This window comes from Clavelina lepadiformis, chromosome 9 (assembly GCF_947623445.1).
Source record: "Clavelina lepadiformis chromosome 9, kaClaLepa1.1, whole genome shotgun sequence".
NCBI lineage: Eukaryota > Metazoa > Chordata > Ascidiacea > Aplousobranchia > Clavelinidae > Clavelina > Clavelina lepadiformis.
The window spans coordinates 10317351-10340688 of NC_135248.1; the positions used below are offsets into that span (position 1 = coordinate 10317351).

Genomic DNA, 23338 nt, shown 5'->3' on the forward strand with positions numbered 1-23338 from the left:
ACAACCACTAATTATTATAATCTAATTATTAAGTACAATCAGTTTTAATGTAATTTGACTTAGCTGTTTGTATGTTTACATCTAACTTTAAGTATGCTAACATTTTGAACAAAGTTCAAGTTTATACCGATATTAAGTCCTAGGTGCTGAAAACAATGAAAACAGAGATAGTAATGGAGATCAATTTTATTCAGACCACTCTTTGATGGTGCGGCATCAGTACTGCGGCATCAGTACAGGTAAAACTCCACGGGATAATGATCGCTTACGGCTTTCGTCTGAAAGGACAAACAAAAATAAGTTTCCATGGCAACGCAACGGCAAAATGATCCACGCACCATAAAGAATTCTTACCTCGTAGGAATTGAGCCCATATGCAAGATCGAATCTAAAAACGCTACCAAGGCTGGAATAGTACGTCATGGAGAACCCGGCTACGACGAGCCTGTATGAATACAACAAAAACAATTTAAATATCATCAAAAAGCTAAACTAATTTCGTCCCACAGGAAGCAAAAGTAATCTTCGCCTGCACCTGTCATACGCACAGTCAGTAGAACTAACTGTGGTGTCGACATCGCTTCCAATCAGCCAAGTAAATCTGGGGTCAGTCCACATATCAATTTGCTGCCAGCATGTTTTACAAACGTAATTACAATCGGCGTTGAAGTCGCCTCCAATCAACGCATCCTGTAAATTTGTAAAACAAAAAATTCGGAATTGAACAAAAATAGCAATAGCATGTACACCGAACAATGAATCTCCTCCCGGCGCAATTTATAACAATGAGGTTAAGTTCTAGTTTACCTCCCCATACTTAGCAGCCACGTCATCATAGACATCATCAAGTGCATCGATTTCGGCCACGGCATCATCGGGCTTTGTATGGATGGCAATGTAATTAAATTTTGTTTGATACCCTGTGGTAATATTTATTCCCTAATAAATGATTGTGATTGAAATGAAATTCATGCTGATTATTGCAGTTCTTTATAGAATATAGTACATAGGCTTAAAACGATAACTTTTTTTCGAACCTTGGCCGTCGATCCGTTCAAACTGTACACTGTATGGTTCACGCTCAAATACATCATTGTCAGTGTCAGGATACTGATATTCGTTTATTACTCTGATTCTGGATGATCTGCAAAGTGAAATGATTCGTGTTTTACGGTCAGCTTGACAAGGAGTAAAGGATCCGAATGAATGGGCATCATAGACCTGCTGCGTTATGGGCAATATCTGAAGAAAGCTAACTAATACATGTGATGCTAGGCTACTGCAAGTTTTCGGACAAGATTTTCGATTGCCAACAATTTACCATTGCTTAACTCATTTGCACATACCTGTAAATATATCCATATTGCTCTTTTGAACTTGTTCGTCCACTTCTTTTACTGACCACAAAGTTGTATCGAATCCACGAAAGCTGGTTTACTTTGTCAACAAGTTCTGGTAAAGCGGTTTGTGTCGAATCTCTGATTTCTTGGATCATTAAGATGTCATAACGAAGCACCATCTGCGCAAGATTAAGTTGACTGTAGTTAACTCTGGGCTTACGGTACTGTATCAATTTAATTTCGATTAACTCAATCAGTTTTAAGTTAACGTTTGTTAACTTAAATAAATAATTCCATTCATTGTTGGCTATGAGGGTCGAATTTATGGCTGTTACATAAATTATATGGTTTACTGTCGGTCTTGTGTTACATGCCTATACCTTAATGAGAATATTTACAACATCAGGCTTGTTCATCTTGGACTGGCCAAATATTTGCACATTAAAAGCACCGATAAGCAGCGGATAAGCGTGAGCTTCTGAGAAAGTTGCCAGTAACGTAACAAATACCCAACGATTCATGCTTTTTCCAATAGCTAAACTCAGTGACAAGCATAAATTCTGTCTTTGTTCGAAATCGTTTCGGTTACTGTCAATTTCCAACGGTAATTAAAGCAAATCCGACGGTTTGGCACCGCATCCTGTGAGTTCAACATCCTGTGAGTTCAGTATCCTGTGAGTTCCTGCGTCGTGTTCAGAGTTTCTTCATTTTACTGGTATTTCTTATTGTGACGCGTTTCCTATATACGATTAATAACAGTGTGCATGCGTTTACTCAATCTGTATCTGCTAGCGCTTTCATCAATCGTTCACTCGGTTCCCTTAGTCTTAGTACTTCGAAGGTTTTGATATTCAAGCTCCTCTTAATATATGCCGTGCGGTGAAAACAACGCTTGAACCAAAGAACCTTTATTCGTAACATAAACTGTCGTAATCTTGTAAATTCAATTTCAAATTAACTACGTTCATTGCCTTTGCTCTATACCAGTTTAGACTGCTTCCATAATAATACCTAGACTATTAATAGAACTAAAAATTAACGGTATAATAAGCAATCTCATTATTCAAATGTCAATTTCAATAGCGTATTTCCTGCTATTCTCTCTCTCCCCCTATCTTCCGATATAACATGGCTGATCCAGCCCTCGATGTAGGCCTTCCCGCATAAGTTGTTCCTCATCGTTTCATTACGAGCGGAGTCACAAATGTTGCTGGAATTTTTGTGCATGTTTTTTAAGATTGTTTGTGAAAGTGAGACGTTGGGCGCCCCGCGTACGTTTTCCGTGAATTCTGCCACTTAATGCAAAACGTTCAATTTCTTCTTTGCGCACAACATGGCCTAGAAATTTCAAATGCTTTTGTTCTATAAAATGAAGGAGTTGCTGATCTTGACCAATTCATTGAATGATCATCTCATTAGTTTGTAGTGATGTACAAGGAATATCAAGAATCCTACGATAGAGCCATATTTCTGCTACTTCAATTTTTTCCTGGTTTTCGTTGTTAGTGTCCAGGCCTCACTATTAGCTGTATATGAGGATTGACTACATAAAATATTTCAAAAGCCTTGGTTTCGGAAGAATAAAAAGCTTACAATGGTCTCAACAATTTTTCTCATGTTGTTAAGGTTTAATTTTGCAAGATTAATGCGTCGTCTTATTTCTTTTTCACATCTGGCATCTGACTTAACGAAGAGCTTAAGTAATTCAAATGTTGTACTTGTTCAATGTTCATGTTATTGGTGGTTAGTGAGATAAATGGTTCTGGTGACTTCGTGATGCTACCATAACTCTCGTCTTACCGAAATTGTTATTCAAATTACTGCCCAACTTTTCACTTGATAGTCGGACAGTTTTCAACAGTATACTTGCAAGCCAGTTTCTGAAGATCCAAGTAACACTGTACCGTCGGCATACGGAATGTTATTTCTCAATTTGCTATTTATCGTAAGTCCTTTCCTATTATTTCTTCCAGATCTCTCAAAAAGAACTTGCAATTCAGATTGAAAAAACCAGGGCTCGTAATACCCTGCCTCATACCCCGCTTGATATCAATCCACCCACAGCAGAGACCATGCAGTCATAAGCTTGATAGCTGCCTTCTGCTCATAATATTGAATTTTTTATTATATGCCCAAATCTTTATCGTCTATACCGATTTGTTTTAAGTATTTTAATTAACTGGGAGTGGCAAACTTTGTCAAATGCTTTTTTGTGAGCAGTACATTTTTTTGAAAAAACATTGTTTTGGTGTTCTACAGGTCTTTAGCAGAGTATACGTATGGGAAAAGTTGCAATTCTTGTGCGTAGTCAGGCATGAATGGTATAAGCTGGGATTTGGGGTAAAACATTTCTTCTTATATATCGAAGTATAATTTTGAGCACATTAAGCTGATGGTTTTATTTCTTTCGCGTTTTATGCTTGGGATGACGTTGCATATCACGCAAACTGTGCTTTAACCATAAAGTAATATCTCAAACTTTTCCCTTGAAAATTTTAACTGTTTAAAATCATATTTTTAAAATAATGATTCTTTCAATCGAGGAAATTAATTTAGGTAATGGGGTAATACCACGCTCCAACAGCATTTATAATGAAACATTTATCACATCAATTTTCTGATAATATCCGATGCCAGCTGCACTATATACCTTTATTATACACCAGCAACGTTTAGCCAAAACCTATTAATTACAAAATGTGTTAATGATTGTAAATTTGCAAAAATGATACTTTCTGTTTACCCCACGTAGCCTATAAAAACATTTCTGACGATCTACTTAATAAATACTACATATTTTACCAAACATTTAATGCATCACTCAATGTCTTATTGTCTTAATTGGGAAACAGGGATACAACCGTATATTTAGTTTGCTTTGGCTGTTTGCGCGGTAGATAACCGAGGCGATTTATGGCTAAAATCAAGCTATACTTAATTAAGTTTCAGAGATAAAAATTGTAAGTACACACAGTGTTTCAGAGAACAATTTTATTTAAACAGCCATTTGATTGCTGTGCGGAGCATCAAGCTGTAACGTTTGCTGTTGTAACCGCTAGGTGACGGCAAGACACCATGCAGGTTCACTTGCCAGGGAAAGTTAGTCCAAAAAAATTACACCACATATATGCTGTTATTGTTAAGTTACTCCTGGTTTACAACTGAAGTGACAATATGTGACAAAGTACAGGCATAACTTGATGTGAAGAGACATCATTGAAAAGCGTCTATGAGCCTCATGGTCCGAAAGACAACTGGTACGAAATGCAAACTGCGAAAAGTAAATAACACAGTGACTGGCACCGGCAAATGAACGTTGTGTCCTGCCGCTACCTGCAGCGGTTAAAATGGCGAACGCTACATAACACAGCAACCACGGCTTGTAGTCATTTAGTAAAGATTGAACTCCACGGGATAATGATCGCTCACTGCTTTGGTCTGAAAAAACAAAATAGCAACAGATGTTCTGCGTGCTGTTGGACCCAGGGTCTGAATAAACTTAGCAATACGCAGACAAATTGTTTACCTCCTCGTAGCTAAGACCATAAGCTAAATCAAATCTGAAGACGCTACCAGAACCCGAATTACGGGTCATGGAATCACCTGCCACAACAAGCCTGCATAGACATAGTTAAAAATAAGTTTGGGAAAATTATAGCTATAATTTCAAACGACATAAAACACTTTGAAAGTTCATGATTTACCTGTCATACGCACAGTCAGTAGAACTAACTGTGGTGTCGACATCGCTTCCAATCAGCCAAGTAAATCTGGGGTCATTCCACATATCAATTTGCTGCCAGCATGTTTTACAAACGTAATTACAATCGGCGTTGAAGTCGCCTCCAATCAACGCATCCTGTAAAAATCCGCCGTCGTGTAAAAGTAGCAAGATAGACATTGTAAAGCTTGAAAAAGAAGTTTTAATCCGAGTATTTTTTATATAACTTATAGAGTATAAAACGTTATTCAACCGAAAAAGTTTTAATCTGAAGTTTTATGCGTTTGTAAATAACCGTGCAAAGATGCAGTTCACCTCTCCGTACTTAGCAGCCACGTCATCATAGACATCATCAAGTGCATCGATTTCGGCCACGGCATCATCCGGTTTTGCGTGAATAGAAATGTAACTAAATAGTTTCTGGTTCCCTGAAGTAAAATTTAATAACAAATACAAAGTTGTTGAAATTGAACTAAGTTTTAGTGAAATTGTGTATCAAGGTCCACCTATATATAAACTTATAGAAGAGACCTTCAGTGAAATAAATCCATGTTCAGACTTTTTCAAGGTTTGGTTTTGGCGACAGCTAAGAAATTTTAAGAAATGGCGACTTTTAAAGACTAACTGGTATAATAATCGTCTGCTGTATTTGCAGAAGTATAAATTAAAAGAGACCGTTTTGATCCCGAAAAAGCACCTGAAAAATCACTGCCAAAGATGGTAAGAACTTTACTCGACTTGAAGTTACAAGCTCACACGCAGGTAATATTTCAGCTTTTAACAGAAAACATTCTTAGCTAAAAGAAATCGTACCTTGTCCGTCGATCCTTTCAAACTGTACGCTGAATGGTTCGCGTTCAAATATATCATTCTGATCGTCCTTATACTGATATTCGCTTAAAACTTTGACTTTGTTTGTCCTGCATATGAACAATATTTAAATTCTTATATGTAGAACTGATAATGCACTCAATTCTCCCGCAGGGTGAAACTCTCATTTTCGATTTTGTACAAAACCATGGGAAAAATTGCGAGAAAAAAAGCAACTTTTTGAAGTTCAGTGTAATAACCAGCTTTCGTACCTATTTGGTTCCTGTTCAGTTGCAAAATGATAAAAATTAAGTTGACTGCAAGATCTTCACAAAACCAATCAAATTTGTTCAAGTTGCGTTTGAACCAAGACATTAAAAAAGGAAATGCCCAAGTTACTAACGAAAAGAAATTATTAAACCTTATAGTAGTTGACCCGAATCTTTCTTTAAGATAGTTCTTCACAAGCTTCTAAGGATTTGTACAAAGATTTCGCATAAGATAGAAAATTTAAGTAGGGTTTAATGTACTGTATAAAAGGTTTGCCATTTGTCTTTAGTTTAAAATTGTCGTTGTAAAGCACTCATTGCAATAAGTATAACTATTTATTCCGATGAAATATACAGAAAAAACTTAAGTCGCGAACAGGTTCGATGCTGCCCGTTTGTATTCACTCAAACTTTAGCAATGGCAAATATCTTCTGTTGGCATAATATCGTCTCCAAACTCTGCAGTGACGCATCATGCCGAAAGGTGACTTAACGTCCTGTATTGTTGATATAGGTTAAGAGAGAAACTTGTTCCGCATAGTAATGAGATTTATATTGGAATATTATATTTGTAGTTGGGTTTTTCGTTTTCTGTGGGCGTTGAGACATTGCCGTAACACAACCTCACATTAACATTTTATTATTGTAAAAACGTTGCCCTATTTAAACAAGCTTACGTATAGAAAGACCAATTTGACTAGGTACTTATCCGTATACCACAATCTTAGCAGGACAGATGATATATAGATAGATGACGTCTTTAGTAAGCCTTATCATTCGTGGTTGAGCGTTTGAAACAAACATCTTTTATCGGCATAATAATGCTTTTCATCCTTGTAGTATGCAGGTTTCGTCGCTGAGTTCATGTTACCTCATGGTTATTGCAGGCTTGTCCATGGGACATTTTTTTCTGTCCCATCCCATCCCATCCCATAGCAAATTCATGCCTGTCCCATCCCATCCCATCCCATGCCATCCCATCAAAATACAATTCAATAAATGTTATTAAATTTATGGAAATTTAAGTCTAATGTCTATTAGAATTGACTACATGTACAAAGAGAGATACAAAACGACAAAATTTATTGACTTTGTTAACTTTAAAGTTCAGAAAAGTTGTCTATCTATGACAATTTATTATCATTGGTACTCATATTCCGAGTCACTGTGCTCATTTAGCAAATTTTCAATGCCATGGGAATTGCAATTCGTGCTGTCCCATCCCATCCCATCCCATGGGACATTTCCCATGGGATTCCCGTGGGAATCCCATTCCCATGGACAAGCCTGTAAGTTATTGTATCCTTATAACACAAATTGTGTTATGCAACCAACTTTGAGGCTCCAAACTCTCCAACTTTGGGCTGGACAATGCATGTCACAGTAAATAATAATTATGTAACCTATGTTATACTGTGTTTTATTGCTTGTTGTTTTATTGCGTATGGTTACAGATGTGGTTGCGGCAATGATTGCATAAACACATTTGTAGTGAAACTGTTGATAAATAAAATATATTGCAAACATTTCTTGCAATTTATTAAACTTGTTTGAATGGTAAGCTATATATTGCACTGCAAACATTCCTGTTATACTCAAATTATACCAACTTACTATAAACTTACTTATAAATATATCCATATTGCTCTTTTGAACTTGTTCGTCCAGTTCTTTCACTGACCACAAAGTCGTATCTAACCGATGACACCTCGTTTACTTTATCAACAAGTTCTGGTAAAGCAGTTTGTGCCGAATCTCTGATTTCTTGGATCATGAAGATGTCATAACGTTGTACCATCTGAACAAAAAACATGTTTGTCAACGTAATGCTTTATGCCGCTTGTTAATGTGTCCCACGGTTTTTAGCCCAGACTTTGCAATTTAGCCTCGGGTTGATATGGAAAATTTTCTTTTTCTGTAATCCTGGCTGAAATGGTTTAAACGATAAAGATAGAATGGACAAAAGAGGAACTAAAAGGGAATTAATTTACCGACTAAAACTTTACCTCAACGAGAATGTCAACAGCATCAGGCTTGTCCATTTTGGCCTGGCCAAATATGTACCCGTTAAAGGCACAAATAAGTAAAGGTGCAGCATGAGCTACCGACAAAGTAGCCAGCATTATAAAAACCAATAGATTCATGACAAATGTTTCTGTAAACTATTGAATATACGGTAAATAGGCTGTAAAGTACTTTTTAAACGCGTTGTATTTTGTCACTGTCACTGTTATGCTTGGTTTAGCTTCATCGCGCCAAGCACATGAACGTTTGGTTCATATGAGAAGATCTCTTTCAACAACCATCTTTCCATGAGAGTCACTTGTCACATTACAACTTGCAAGATGGAATTGAGTATAGCTTAAGTTTTATTATAACCGTATACCTATATAGGGCTGCTAGTCTGACGAAGTCTTGCTGATAATCGCGAACTGCTCTCCGCATATCAGCTGCTTGAATCTGCCGGATTCAGAACGACAGGTTCTATTTGTTGAACTGAGCAATATAGACCAGGTTCTATTGCAGTGACTGCGTTGCTGTCATGACTACTGTGCATGACAACAAAGCAAACGTGTAAGGCTAAGCACTAGAATCGGCATAATGAAATCCTACACATTTTCGTTAGATATATTAAACAGCATTGGTTTTATAGAATAAGACTATAATGAATGTGACTAACAGTTTACAGACTCCCATTGTCATCATTAGGGTGGCATTTGCTTGCTCTGGAGCACCTGTTTATTTTCTCACACATGAAAAACAAGTAACATAAGTGTTTGCAATTGCTATACTTACGTCTTATAAAATATTTGCGTTTCCGTCACTGTAACGTAATTAAAAAACTGCATTACGTTGGTAAAATGTAACACCTGCCCGAGCCATGTATAGCGGGACCCCACCCCTTTGCAGAAGAACACTTTCTTGCGCTACCGAATTTTGGAAAACATTAACCCGACAATATCGTTTGAACCAAATCCTGGCTATATTAAATGATGAAAATATTCCTGTAACGACTTAACACAAATTTGCAAAATGCCGAGCAACCAAATGTCGAGCAAATATTTAGTCAAAGTTTGATACTAAACCCAACATGGGCTAATCTTGCAATCGTATCTTAATAATAACAATATAATCAATGAAGTTGTTGTTGCTTGTTTATAAACTTTATTAGATAGAACAATCCAACAGTGAAAAGTGGGGACAAGTAAAAGAAAAAATGACTTAGTCAACAACGAAAAAACTTGCATTTTCTTGCCAAAGACATGCGCTTAGTGTAAAAGCGTTACACCAAGCAAAGTTGTGCAAATTAATGTCGAAGAATTTGATATTAGTTCTCAAGCTTTAGCAGGGTAACCTACCAATATGCTCTTCGTGGTATACTTGCCCGTCATATAACGTAGTTGCAGCTGTATAGTTGCTCGATGCTCATATACTGTACACATCAGTTGTCGAAAAGAAAACTTTAACAATATATTGTCAAAGGCAGACAAGATAAATGACAACATTTGTACATTGAAGTAACACTATACGAAATGGAGCAGTACATTGATTTTAAAGAAATTGTCTGTCACAACGATGAGTTTTGTTTTAGACAAACCATTTTTTATTGCCAACAAACCAAATTTTTAACCCATTTTGCTTCCGACGCCGAAGTTCTGGCACACGTAACCTACATCAAAAACGGGTCTCCGTATTTTCAACTATCTCCTATGACCTATATACATACACCTTCATTTTCGGTCACCCAATTTTCAACCATCGATCGCATGAAAATGTTAAGTATTCGGGTCTGGTCTAAACTTTGCAATGGTAGAGGTTCAGAAGTAGGAACATGTGTGATGATTTTTAAATTGAAGATCTCTTAAAATGTGTTACAATGCTCACCAATTATTATCTGACATTTCATTGCGAATTATTTCGAAGAACGGGCCCTTACTGTACACCTTGTTTCAAAGAATCATGATTGCACTGGATATTGCGGTGACCTATAATGCGTTAGACCGCTTTAAGTTCACCCTTTCCTTGATTGTGCACTAAACCGATAACTTAGACAAGCACTGGTTAGCACTAAGATGCAAGCAGCATGCGTTCACGCCCCAACCCCCGTACCCATTGTTAGCGATGGTACACATTCTTTTTTCAGATTTGAAAGCTGTAGCTTGAATTCGTTGTCACGATAACCACTTGGTCGCGGGAAAATGTCCAACCGTTGAAATAGTGAGCCTAACATAGACTACACTTCACTTTTCCTTTTCTTGTTAGCTGCGTCCCGCTGATAAATGTACATAAAGTTTGACACGATGACAGGTACCGGCAATGCCAAACATAAAATGCCGGTTAACGCGCAAGCACTTCCAACCAGCTTGCCTACTCCCGTTATAGGGTGCATGTCTCCGTAGCCAACGGTAGTCATGGTAACTATCGCCCACCAGAAAGCATCCGGGATGCTTTGGAAGTGCGTTTTTGATCCATTTGGTGTGCTGTCGATTTCTGAAAGGAAATGACGGTTGAAAATTATGAGCTATAAACATTTTTAAACAGAAAATTATTAAGTTTAGTATGATTTAACTGCAGTCCTTTAGAAGCGTCCGCCAATTTGGCAAAGAACATAAGTATAACGATTATTCTCTAACAAAAGCTACTTTATTCTGTTGTCCGCTGGAAACACAAGACAATAAAATTAGTCTGTATATAGGCTACCATTGAATCGTCTTCGTTATGTTACAAGTTCTGAAAAAATAGCCTAAAATAAAGATTGTGAAACCTTTTACCTGCAAAATAAACTGCGCTTGAAAAAATGACCACCCCGATCAGGACAAAGAAAAGAAGAAGACCAAGCTCTCTGAAGCTCGCTTTCAAAGTTTGTCCCAAGATCTGAAGGCCAGTCGAATGGCGGGACAGTTTAAAAATACGGAAGACGCGTACCAGGCGAACTACTCGAATAAAGGCGAGAGATATTTCCTTCTTCGCCGACTGCTGCACTTGGTTATCTGCAAAGTTGGCTGAATGTCAAATTAAAAACGTTCAAGTTAGCTTGCATTCTGCATAAAGTATGCTGAATGGAACAAGTCTAAACTTGACAACATCTCCTGTCCAGAGTCTAGACTAGTATACCGTTCAACTTTAAAAGTGAATATTTTATTTGCAAATTATATTATGGCAAAATGTCAGGGTTCTGGGAAAATGAAAAAAGAAATTGGTCTCGTGCGAACCCGAGCTTTTGAAGCTAAGGCTCGTGCCAGCCCAAACTGAGACCAAACGTGTGACATCAAACTAAAACAAACAGAGAAAGTGATTTGTGAAAACACAAAGGTCTTTTATGGTCTCTATCGATATACTTTTAGCTACATTCAAAGATTACATGAATATATGTCCTCGATATACATACTTCTTAATTAGTGTAGTAATAAAAACTAGTTCACGAATATAGGGTTTTCAAGGTCAAAAACTATATATAACTTATTTGCGTTTATTTTTTAATGAAAAAGGACAAAAATATTCCAGTTACACTGCCAATATATGCATGACGTAATATGCATTAATTTCTTGAACTTAATTGACGACGGGCACAACAAGATTAGAAGCTATTCCCGGCAGCAAATATTGGAATAATTAATATTTTTTATGTTTTGGTCGAAAAAGCAAACGTTCGGTAAAACTAAACACAAAGCCCAAGTTCGTGAGAACACTTAAAAATAATGACGTATGTACCGGACGTTCACGCTCGGGTTCGGAACATTCCTACAAAATATAAAGAATAATGCGAAGAGAAAAGATATGCCAAGCAGCAAAATCTTGTTCGGAACGATTGCAGTAGCCTATGTCAAAATTAGATTTAAATTTAAGTTAGGCGACATAGATTCGGTTACTTTTATATTAACGTACGATAACTCCCAAGATGAGAACATATATAACTTCGATAAGTTCATCTTAATTCGAAACTTTGCCGATAACATACTTGAAGCTATTTACTCAAGCTCATTAACTTACTCTTCAGTAAAATGCACTTTACTGACCTGTTTCTGATGCAAGTGTCGCCGTCGTTACAAAATAGGGAACTATTGCAACAAAATCGATGATATTCAAAACATCAAAGCAAAATTTTCTTTTCTGCGGGGAGCTTAAAAAGCGCGAAACTAGCTGTAAAAAGCAAAAAGGTCAGAAAATGAGAAAACCAATGAAACTGGTATATGAAGTGTTGCTTTATAGATTAATTTCAGTTTCATTAACTGACCTCAATAGTGAACCAGCAAATACAGAACGTTTCGATTACCCAAAACGGATTATCGGTAAAATGTGGCTTTCGGTAGGATATAGTGCCATTGGTATTGTTGCTGTATACAAAATGCAATAAACGTTTGGGTCGATGTCAAGGTAACCCATATCTAAATTTTACAAAAACAACTATTGTTTACAGCGGTTACCTGGAAAGGTTTTCAATAACTTGGTAGGTTTGGTTTTTCCAAGTTTGTAACGAAGGGACAGTCTCCAGGCAAAAACAGATGATAGAAAGAAAAATGACAGAAATGGACACTACCGCCACCACGCGTGCGGCGTTAGAGCTTTCAGGTTTCTCAAAGAGAACCCAAACAGCTCGTTGAAACTTGTTCCTAGGAAGCTTTTCCCTTTTTCTTTGCAGCATGTGTGGCAAGAATCCGTTGCCACAAGCGTTATACGCCTCCTCTGAAATTTATAAGCGCGTTAAAAATTTTTTATTTATGTTTCCATATGTTATCTGTTCACACAGCAACAGGTGGTACATAATTTAATCGGCGGTTAGTTTTTGTTTAAACATTATTTTTAATAGCTAATCAGTACTAAGTATACGACGGTTATGTGCTTCAAAATAAAGAAAATAATTTTCCAAATGGTCATGCAGGTTGCGCGTACACGTAACGAATCAGTAAAAAAGTTCCATCTCCGCTGATTGGCAAAAGAACTAGAGTGCCGTGTGGCTATTTTGGGAACAAAATGCAACAAAAAAGTCAAACTGCACGCAACATTGTGACCAATTTGAAAAGCTCTTCTAAAAATCGAACTTTTATCAACAGAAATCTTAAGAGATTAGAAAATGACATTAAATTTGGAAAGCAGTGTTGACTGATTGATTATTATAAGTTTTATGTGATTGACGGTGAATTTTGTTATTATGATTTGCCTTGTCAAATAGTTCCTTTCCGAGAACGTTGTGAAGAAATCGATCAAACCACAGTAGAACAGCATACGCGTTCTAATGTACTGACTTAACAACATCTTCACTGCTTGTACAATAACAAATGCATAGGTATTCCAAGTCATGTTGTGTAATGAAATAGTCCTTGGTTACAGATGACAATCTATAATTCGCCTATTGTATCTAAATCCCAAAAAGTAGACTCTTGACACAAGGTCTATTTTAACACAGCCTACTCCGAAAATGGATTAACGTTCTTGGAAATTTTTTCTAACTATTTGAAAAAGCTTTTAAAGCGTCAGACCAAACAAAGTTAATTGATTAAATAAAATAAAAGGCTCGGAAAAAACGTAAATCCAATTATTTACTTCATAATGTCATTATCAGGAGAACACAAATGGACCGGATATTGGCTTAATTCGCATATGTGATTTACTTCAATAAAAACCGGCAAAAAAATCTTGAATTATTTAAAAACTCTATAGTAAAAAACCAAAACAAACTTATACTTATACCTATCTGATCACGAATAGTAATTTTAATTTACATTACAACACAGGAGAATTTCACCAAAGCGCCGATTTCGATTAGGTTACTGATATACAAATAACGCGATAGTCCATATTTATGCTTCACCGTCTTTCGCATACCATGGAAAAAGAAAAAATGTTAACAAAAACCCCAAAAAATTAGATAAGATTGTTCTTTTTCGAAATGTCGCAAAATTTGAAATTAAAATCTGTAGGAATGTATGATCTATGTATGTATGTATGATTGCATAAGTGACTATACCTTAGAAAAAATAAAGTGGTATAAATGAAAGAATAAATGAACAAGATGGAGCATTCGTGACACAAAAATTGTTTGTTTGTATATATTCATACCATCGAAAATGTATCCCTCCATTTCTTGATACTTCGCCATTGCCTCACCACCTAACTGGAAAAATTTTATTTCGTCCGCAAAAACGTCAACAGGGACATCTAGCGGCCGGCGTAGTCTACCACCAGTCTGAAAAAAAAAACGATAACGAATCGGATTAGTGGCTCGATCAAAATTAAATTACCTCTAGATGCAATATCATACTTTTGAGTAGATAACTGTGTCGCCTTTTCCCATTGTACAAAGTTAAAGGCGTTTAATCAATGGCATTGGAAAAATATACAAGCTAATTCCCATCATAAGCAATTGAATAGCCATTGATTCAGCAAACCTCAGAAGCCTGTTGTAACGTTGCAATAACCTTACTTAATGGAAAAATCAGCTGGCTGCCCGAGCAAAAAAATTAGCCTACTCGGTCGTAGTCTTTGTTATTTACTACTTTGTAAATGGTTTCCGCTTACAACTGATTTTTGATAGTCGGGGGATTTATTTTTAAGCAACAAAACTTATCTTAAAATTGCTCAAATAATTATAACAATCAATTGTTACAAATTAGCCGACGTTGTATTGACGTGGTCACACATTAGTCAGTGTTGTATTGTACAGTATATACAATAAACGAAATCATATAAATTCCATATTATATAGTTACGTAGCTTATTTTGAAATATGTAGACTACAGACAATCCAAAAGTACTGCAGCAAACATATAATTCGATTTGTTAAATAAAGATCATAGAATAAAGTGAACGCCATGAAGAAACTGAAAACTTCAAGATACTTTCAAACGAGGACCCACCAAAATATTGATAAATGCATTTTTTATTTTTTCCTGAAGGAAAATGTCAAAAGAAACGTTTGGTATTAAGCATTCTTAACAGAATCGTATCGTGCTTGGGAAATGTTATTTTATCCTTGCAACGCCAATATAGATCCTAGTAACTAATTGTTACCGACGCAGGATTTTCTTATTACTAACAACCGATATTACTATCATTTTGTACTTCAAAGAAAACAACAACAGTTTATAAAAAAATGAGTAAAAAAATTGCCAAGAATAAACGTCAAATCTATATATACCTTCTATTCTGAAAACGTAAAAACGAAACTTTTGTTGCCTTTGGTATAAGAACACTGGAACCCTTAATAAGCAAACAGCGGCGTCGCTGTTACTTATAGGAAGTGGAGTTAATAATTTAATTTAATAAAACTGGGAGTAGGTACGTATATTATGCCCGCCGATGATTCATTGGTTTTGCAAGCTATATAAATAAAGAAATCACTTGACTTAATGTTTCCTGCTGGGCCTTTGGTTGTCACATTTTATCTTGTATTCGTTTGCGAAATTACGTATAAGTAAATGGCTTCGAACTTCAAAATCATAATTGGACGTTTGAGTGATATTATGTTTAAAACTGCAACTAAACGATTCATCATTATACGAGCCTGTTCCTGGTTTTGTGGCTTAGGCCAATCTTAAATTAGTTTCTAAAAACAGCCACTTTAACCAAGATAGCGGTAACAGACTTTACGCTGAATTAGACTGCCAAGGTTCGATTACCGTTTACGGGCTAGTACATGCTGGTTAGCACTCCGTGATTGGAAAAGCAATCAAGAGAAAACAATTCTTTCTCTAATTCAGAGCAGTCAGGCAGTGTGATACCGTATGACTCCGTTTACGGCTTTATCCGCAACCCACAGCGAAGTAAATAATCCACTTGCTAAGTAGGTAGCTGATATATTCACAATTTACAATGCAAACCTTGCTAAATAGCTTTTATGACCTTACCTGATAAAACTCCAATATGGCGTTGAACGAGGATCTGCTTCGATCGAAAAAATATTGGTTCCTTACTGGGTCGTAATAACGTCGTCTTTTGTCAGAGTGACCCAGTAGCGTGTCCGGAAATTGCTGTAGGTTCTTCATTTGGGTTTCGTATATCTGTCCCGATACATTGATGACAACACGAGTACAGCCAAGATAAGTTTCGCGATTGTGATAGGCAGCCGTTCCATCTGATATAAGATTGTTTTCATTGGACGCTGAGGTGTTACAAGGTAATGCTAAGGAAATGGGATAAAAGTTTCCTAAATATCAATAGCACAATAATAATGGGATCCGTAAATTCATACCGTGCTACAACGCAGAAAACAAGCGCTAAAACAAAGAGTTTTCTATGATTTAAGGTTAGGCTAAAGCGCATTCAATTTAAAAAACTGAAACTTTGTGGTAGAAATCAATTGCGATGAAGGTCTGAACGTTAGGCAAAAAAGCAGAAATCAAAGTCTTATATATTCTTGCCTTTCTCATCAATGCCGTTCAGCAAATGAGTGCAGCAGTGGTCTTCGCAGCATCGTGGATTCAGCTCGTAGACTGATTTTATGAGCGGAGTGGACTGATAATGAACAGGGAAGCCACCAGCTTCCGTGATATCTTTCTTGGTACCTTCGTCCAAAATTGTGAAATACTGTGGGCACGTCTGCACTGCGCTATTTTTCACTGCAAAAGTTCACAGAAACAAGACGCTGTGTTTAGCGCCGAATCTCAATAGTACATACAACTTTATTGTGAAGTTGCTAAACTAATTTCTATTCCGAGGTGTATTAACTATAATTGAAAATTTACTGCCTAAAATTACAAAAACACACTGCAAAATTGCCTTAAACAATAATTATTGAAAGGTCTCTAGGTTGCTATAGGAGACAATGTATGCCGAAGCTGCTTCTAGGCTTAATTATTTCCGTATCGATATCATAACAGTTGCTAAACAAAAAATGGAGCTTAAACTGTAAATAATTATAATTCAATCGATAATCGACCTTTGTCGGATCGATTATTCTGGAATCTCGCCGGCGATTTGCTGCGCGATGAACCTTGTGCGACGTCATAATCGTCATGATGGCATCTATCCGAGGTAGCTGGGTTGTAAACGAAGGCCGAGTTGCTGGATATACGACTTCCGTTCTCACGTCCTGAGATATTCGAATTCTGCCGAAAAAAATATCGTCATGGTAAAATCTTCAAGCGCGTGGTGGAGCTGTGTTAGGAAAACAAAATGAAAGGTTCGGATTAGAATCAATACATTGCCCGCGCTAGAGGCTTTCATGTGCTATCAAGTCTAACACAACACACAGTACAGAGATAATGCTTGTTGGTAAACCTGAGTTTCGCTAGCTGAAGTTAAAGCATGGTGACGTATAAAAAGCATCGGTTGACTAGCACGTTCGATGCAACAATCGCACCAAGCAAAAAATGAAGTATAGTTTTGGCAAAGTCCGCAAAAATTCAAACTCCAGGCCATACAATACAGTGTTAATAATACACAGCGTGGCGTAAGTTAGCGTGAAAAAAAAGTAGACCAAAAAGCTCCAGAAATTACCACTTTGGATAGAAATTTAGGTTCAGGTTGCTCGTCAACAACAAACATTCTTTGTTGCTGCCTTGTATGCTTTGATTTGATACTGCAACAACTCTCCTGGAAAATCGTACTGTATGTTGCTCTACGCAGTTTACGTAACCAAAGATTTCCTATTTTGCAATTTCCGATAGGCCTAACTTTGTCTACTTCACATTATGGTTTGTACATGTGCATGCAATTGTGTAAGTTGGAGACTTCTACTATTAGCGATTTCTACAATGCTCTTTGGTCAAAACAAACCAATTTTCGCACCTTGACATCCATTAAGTACAATGGTTGATTAAATGCCTGAGTTTTCGTGGCATAGTTTTATCCATTAAAAGAAGTGACATTTTTGCATTGGAGACATTCCATTGAATTTATGTACACCTCAGCAAGTCAAGTTTTCCGTTATGACACGCTTTTTCTGAACATAGATGTTTTTTAAACGAAGCAACCAGTTTTGAATTCAAAAATTGCCAAGACTCTAAACTAAGGCAACAGCGACAAAACAATTATAACTTTGGCTAATTTCTTCCAGACTTCTCTGAAGTTGGTGTATGCTTTCATTATACCTTTATTCTTATAAAAAATATTCTTTACTAGTGTACCCAAACTTCTTTGACCTTATCCCAGTATGTATCTAGCTGTCACCATTCCACCAAAAAAATCTACGTTTGAAGTCGTTTTTCAGATTGTTGTGCGTAGAAGATAATAACGTAAATGGTATGATACAGTAACCTAAACTCACCCTAAATCTAGTTTATGACCTAAATGTAACTTTAAGTAAATCCAAGATACTTGGTATCAACTTTTGCAAACATAGTCCCTTATCCTACGGCTGCGTGACCTGCTTGCTGTAAATTAATCACCTGATATATTTTTTCACGTCCTAACTTTCAGCTTTTGCAGTTTTTGTCAACTAGTCCTATCATACCAAAACACTACGATGCACAGATGCATTAAGTATACAATGCTTACAAGTAAATTAGGATTAATGTTCATTATCACGCGAAAACGTCTTGACCCCTTGACTTTTCAGGCAGCATAACAATAAACTATAAAATAGTGGAGAATGGCGCCGCTATACTAACATGAAAATCACTTGAGGATTATTATCAGTGTGCTGGCTACCGAAACCTACCAAACTGTTAGCAGTGTGCTAATTCCTGGCATTCGGAGGCTTGGAACGCTATAGGAGGCACTTCCACATTCATAATGTGATTAGAGTGACGGGCTAAACCTGTTTCCTTTCTTCTACCACGTGTTAAACATAATTGTTTACATCTAGCCGTATGGACTTTTTCTGACAAGTCTTTTCCATTTGACAAGGATGTTTTTCTACACTGCCATGTACTTTGTCGGGCATCTTATACTACGTCCCGCTTCCTTGGGACATCTAATCTAGTTGATTATCTTTCATTAGACTCGCCCTAACCCAAAAAAATGTCAGTGACCTTTTGACACACAACGGAAGCTGTCTCACTCTCAAGACGCATGAGCTAGGTATCTAACAAGCCTGCGAAAAAAGGTTCTCGGGCCAGGCAAAAATACGTCACAAACTGCGCGTTTCAAATCTGCGTTAAAGATACAGTATACATTTGTGATCCGATCCTGCTGGTTTAGCGTGCGTAAATACTTTGCGGCAACGTTGTACGCATTCTGAAGAGAATTGTATTGGCACCTTTGCTTAACGACGTCAGGCCTCAAGGGATTCGCCGAGTAGAAGCTCGTTGCAAACAGTAATCGCTTGGCAACGATCGTTCCGAAAGACAACCATAACCCAACCCATAGGTCGTCCTATTGGACGCATTAGCCAGCGTGCGTGGCCTAATCTTCAACACAATATTCGTGCTTGATGCCGACCGCAGAGCGCTGCGTGAGTCGCCAGGGCAGGTAAAAATAGAAAAGTGACGCCGACGCTTGGGGAATATTGAGCTTGTTAAGCTAATAAAAACCCAGCTGCGCCTGTCGAATTTCTCACGTGTGCATGCAAGTCTTTTATGAGCAATTAGTAGATTGATGTTGCTCCAAAAAATTATAACCCAACTTTTTGAAGCTTAAATTAAATGCCAATATTGTATAAATGTAGACAACCTTACAGTAAATCCAGTAATTTATATTCCATTGCAAAAAAGCGGTGCATTGGACGACAAAGAAATATGTCGTTGACTGAAAAAATAAGTTGGCTTTAAGACGCATTACGCAGGGGCAAAAATCAACCAATCGCAAAGTGATTAACAGCAAAATGCGACGTGGAGACAAGTAATGTGTCAAATTTCTGACGTCTTTTTTGATATTGGTTATTAAGCGATATTCGTCAACGACTGCATTATGAAAACGAGATTGATGTAAAATAATAAAATTGAAATGGCTGATAAAAATGCAACTATTTCAATTTTTTTTCAAGACTAGAAACTTTATAGCTTATGCAACAATTACGTCAGCAAATTTATCCTGTACGCAGACGCAATTTATGGGGTAAATTTCTCCTTCATCAGTAAATAGCATTTGTTCTAGAATCTGGTAGAAAATAACAAAAGAATTCGGGCAATAAAAATGAAAATTACGCAAGGGTGTTCCTACGAAAACTGCAATCTCAATTGTACTGGAATTGTACTACTGTTTTATCAGCATACAATAAATTACATTACGGTGGTAAGAAACATTGCAGACTGCTTAAACATTTATTAACATAAGAAGGGAAATAATTATAACTTATAATTAATATTTGCTGTTGTTGTAGTCCCTTAATTTACAGTATGTAATTTAAACATGGTGGTGCAATACAAACTGAAACCTATATCATTGCCAAGATTTACACCCGCCATGTTCTATTGCAAATACCACCAATCTGTCTTCTCACAGTGTTTGCGTGCTTTAAATACCTTTTGCTGTGTGTTCGAGTATATAAATAAGACTAAAAGTTTGTCTAAACCTGGATTTGAAAACTTCACAGCGTTGGCTAGTAAATAACAAGAGATACCTATTTGCCTATACACGCAATAACCCATGAATGAAAAATGTAATAGGCCTACTAAAAACGTAAATGTGTATTTTTTTTTGGTGAGGGTAAGCGGTAATTATACGGAAGTTTATTGCAAGTTGCGCAAAGCCAAAACTGGTCTTTTTCAGTTCATTTAGATCTTAAGTCATCTATATCTTACAAATAAATAAATTTTCAACTCTCACCTGTTCTCGGTGATATTGTCGTGGAGAATTTTCCGAGCGACCGTGAGTGCCAGCAGCGGAGTTGCCTGCTGCTGCTGTCATAGAAATCATAATCTTGAAGAATGTGCGCTAGTGAATGTAGCAAAACATCGCTGATTTCGCCACTACACACAATCCTACACAAAGTCAGAAAACCGCGTATCTTCCGCCTAATATGCTTTGCAAGTTTTGCCTACTTTAATGAACCTGAAAAGATTTTCAACAAGGTTAAGTAATTAGAACACGTTGAAAACATTGTGACGTTGTTTCGTTGGGTCGAAAATGGAAAACAATTCTATCAAAACATCAAATCTGGACAATTCTAACATTTGCGTTCATCATTATTACGTAATTCAAAATTCGATACAAGTCGTTTGTCTGCGGTTTACATCATGGTAAACTGGTGTCCATCCACCGTTTCCCAGACGCCTTATACACAAAAACGACAGTTATGTCCTCTTTAAGGACACCAACATGGCAGTGCCGATAATCCCAGGCTTTGGAAGACGCAAATCTCAAACCTTACACCTGACTAGAAGTACGGTTGATGATTGATTTGTCTTTTCTCGGTCCCACAAGCTTCGATTTTTGAGGTAAATGTAGCTGGCGATACGATGTACTTTATATCGATTACTTTCCCCTTTGCTGTGACAATCGTCAAAGTATTCGAATAACCCACAGGCACGTGCGGCCGGACACAGGGCATGAGCCTTTACAACAGCGCTCCACTTGGCGCGACAACTATGAGTGGTGCCTCAAACGAGAAGTCACTTTCAAATGTCACTAAGAAAACCAACGGTTAAGTTGCTAATTTCAGTAGTGCTGTACTTTCTGGACCAATGTAAAGCCAGAAAAGTTAGCCTCTTGCGTCTTTTTACCAATTTTCGCAAAAACTGTACGTACTATTCTCGTTACTTATTCAAGTTTGTTGCGATTCTTGTGACTTTGGTGGTTTAAGTACTGTAGAAAAATTTGTTAATTTAACGAAAACAGAATACCATCTACAGACTACCAGCGAAACATACAAAACGACTCATTTTCAGTATGTGACAGCGTATAAAGTTAAACAGTTTTCATCAAGACAACGCCGATAGATGACGAAGCATTGCAATGAAAGCAGAAGTTCTTTTAACGTACAAACTCGTTTGTTGTTGTTGACTGCACAAGTAGCACACGCATTTCCACAGTAACGATTCCAGTATGAAATGTTTTATAACCTGTCAATGTTCCGAAATCACTGATTCCGATTTGATCTTAACGCTTAAGTTTTGCCTGGTTCGACACATGAGCCATATAATACAATTTACCGCAATCCTCAACTTAAGTCCGTATTTGGCAGCAAAACCACTTACTTATAGTTCTGTTGGTAGACCGCGCTTTCTCTCTCTGTTATATTTTCACCTTTATTAAGGATCACGGAAATCTGAAATGCGTCCACAAAGTGTAAATTACGACAGACTTTGCAAAACTTCAACAAAACTTTGCAAGTCACCTGATTTATCGAAATTTGACGAGAATCAATGAAGCGTCTCGCTTGCCGCTGCCACTTGAAGATGGCGCCACAAACGCAAAGTCTACCCAGGTTATTAAGTGTATACTCGACCATAGGTAATGACTACCGAAGTGTGAGTCGGCCGCATCTCTTTGAATATTATCTAAAGACGGGTGAGCCCAATAGCTATATCAACATCAAAGTCTAGTTTGTGCTCGCGTATTGGCTAATGGCTCCTATTTTATTTTTACTCTGACATTCATGATTTAATATTTTCAGCTGACTGATGACGTTTCAGCAAACTTGTCCAGTTTTGATTTTACTTTAAAGAGTTCTATCAGACAAATCACACAAGCAGCTGTATGACGTATGACCACTGTATGCTCTTCGCTCGAATCCAACCTCAACTTGTTAGGCATTGCGCAAAACAGGAGCGAAACGCCAAGATTTCAGCAAACTGATTTGTTTGGTTCTCAAACTTCTATACATCAGCACGTGGCAGGTACTAGAATATCTTTTCAAATTTCATAACATTTGCTTGTCGTTTTGCGCTAAATATTTATCGCACAGCGAAATACATCAAATTAGAAATAGATTTGCAACTTCCGACTCGCCTGCAAACTTTACTTCGTCGCTGCAATTGCGTGCAAACTTACGTAGACTAGGCTAAGCTTATTAAAGCTTCGACGATAAGCCTGTTAGCTGATAAAGGTCGTTGTAAATTGTATACTGCGTTGTGTTTGGAAATTATGATAAGTTAAGGTTCGAACTTGCTTTATGTAACTGAACCTGAACATAAATAATTAATTAATCCTTGTCTTCTTTAGGAACGTTTTCGAGATCTTACTCACTATGTTTGACCGCCTACTGGCGTGCAAGTCCATTCAACGGCGAATTACGAACGTACTTATTTTGAATTAATCAATTATTTATGAAGCAACGAAAATAATGGATGATTGCTGCTGACGTTGATTTTACCAACAGCAAAAAGCAACTAGGCAAGGTGATTATAAAGGCAGCTTAAAATGAATGAAAATATCTA

General features: G+C 37.1%; 2 protein-coding genes across 2 annotated transcripts; both read right to left on the minus strand.

Annotated features, from left to right (window-relative positions):
* Positions 1-67: 67 nt before the first annotated feature.
* Positions 68-8328, minus strand: LOC143471382 (uncharacterized). The gene is made up of 14 exons (XM_076969843.1): positions 8147-8328; positions 7766-7938; positions 5875-5981; positions 5377-5489; positions 5045-5199; positions 4867-4957; positions 4734-4778; positions 1721-1948; positions 1347-1519; positions 1038-1144; positions 808-920; positions 536-690; positions 355-445; positions 68-278 (listed from the first exon to the last, which is right to left on the minus strand). Exons 1-14 carry the CDS (start codon positions 8282-8284, stop codon positions 231-233), a joined length of 1737 nt encoding a protein of 578 aa, XP_076825958.1. The 5' UTR covers positions 8285-8328; the 3' UTR covers positions 68-230.
* Positions 8329-9204: 876 nt separating this feature from the next.
* LOC143471383 (potassium voltage-gated channel subfamily A member 1-like) lies at positions 9205-21005 on the minus strand. Its single transcript, XM_076969844.1, has 10 exons — positions 20787-21005; positions 17017-17185; positions 16499-16696; positions 15986-16284; positions 14199-14325; positions 12566-12824; positions 12376-12475; positions 12158-12281; positions 10913-11131; positions 9205-10631 (listed from the first exon to the last, which is right to left on the minus strand). Exons 1-10 carry the CDS (start codon positions 20874-20876, stop codon positions 10375-10377), a joined length of 1842 nt encoding a protein of 613 aa, XP_076825959.1. The 5' UTR covers positions 20877-21005; the 3' UTR covers positions 9205-10374.
* Between the last annotated feature and the right edge of the window lie 2333 nt (positions 21006-23338).

What these genes read in the sequence shown, in the direction of transcription:
- LOC143471383 (XM_076969844.1), bottom strand. Translation starts at nt 20,876, where the DNA reads ATGATTTCTATGACAGCAGCAGCAGGCAACTCCGCTGCTGGCACTCAC. An exon ending in GACAATATCACCGAGAACAG is followed by an intron (nt 17,186 to 20,786) that starts GTGAGAGTTGAA and finishes TTTTTTCGGCAG; the next exon opens with AATTCGAATATCTCAGGACG. An exon ending in GACACTTGCATCAGAAACAG is followed by an intron (nt 11,132 to 12,157) that starts GTCAGTAAAGTG and finishes CCAACTTTGCAG; the next exon opens with ATAACCAAGTGCAGCAGTCG.
- LOC143471382 (XM_076969843.1), bottom strand. Translation starts at nt 8,284, where the DNA reads ATGAATCTATTGGTTTTTATAATGCTGGCTACTTTGTCGGTAGCTCAT. An exon ending in CTGTTGACATTCTCGTTGAG is followed by an intron (nt 7,939 to 8,146) that starts GTAAAGTTTTAG and finishes TTTTTTGTTCAG; the next exon opens with ATGGTACAACGTTATGACAT. An exon ending in ACTGACTGTGCGTATGACAG is followed by an intron (nt 4,958 to 5,044) that starts GTAAATCATGAA and finishes ATGTCTATGCAG; the next exon opens with GCTTGTTGTGGCAGGTGATT.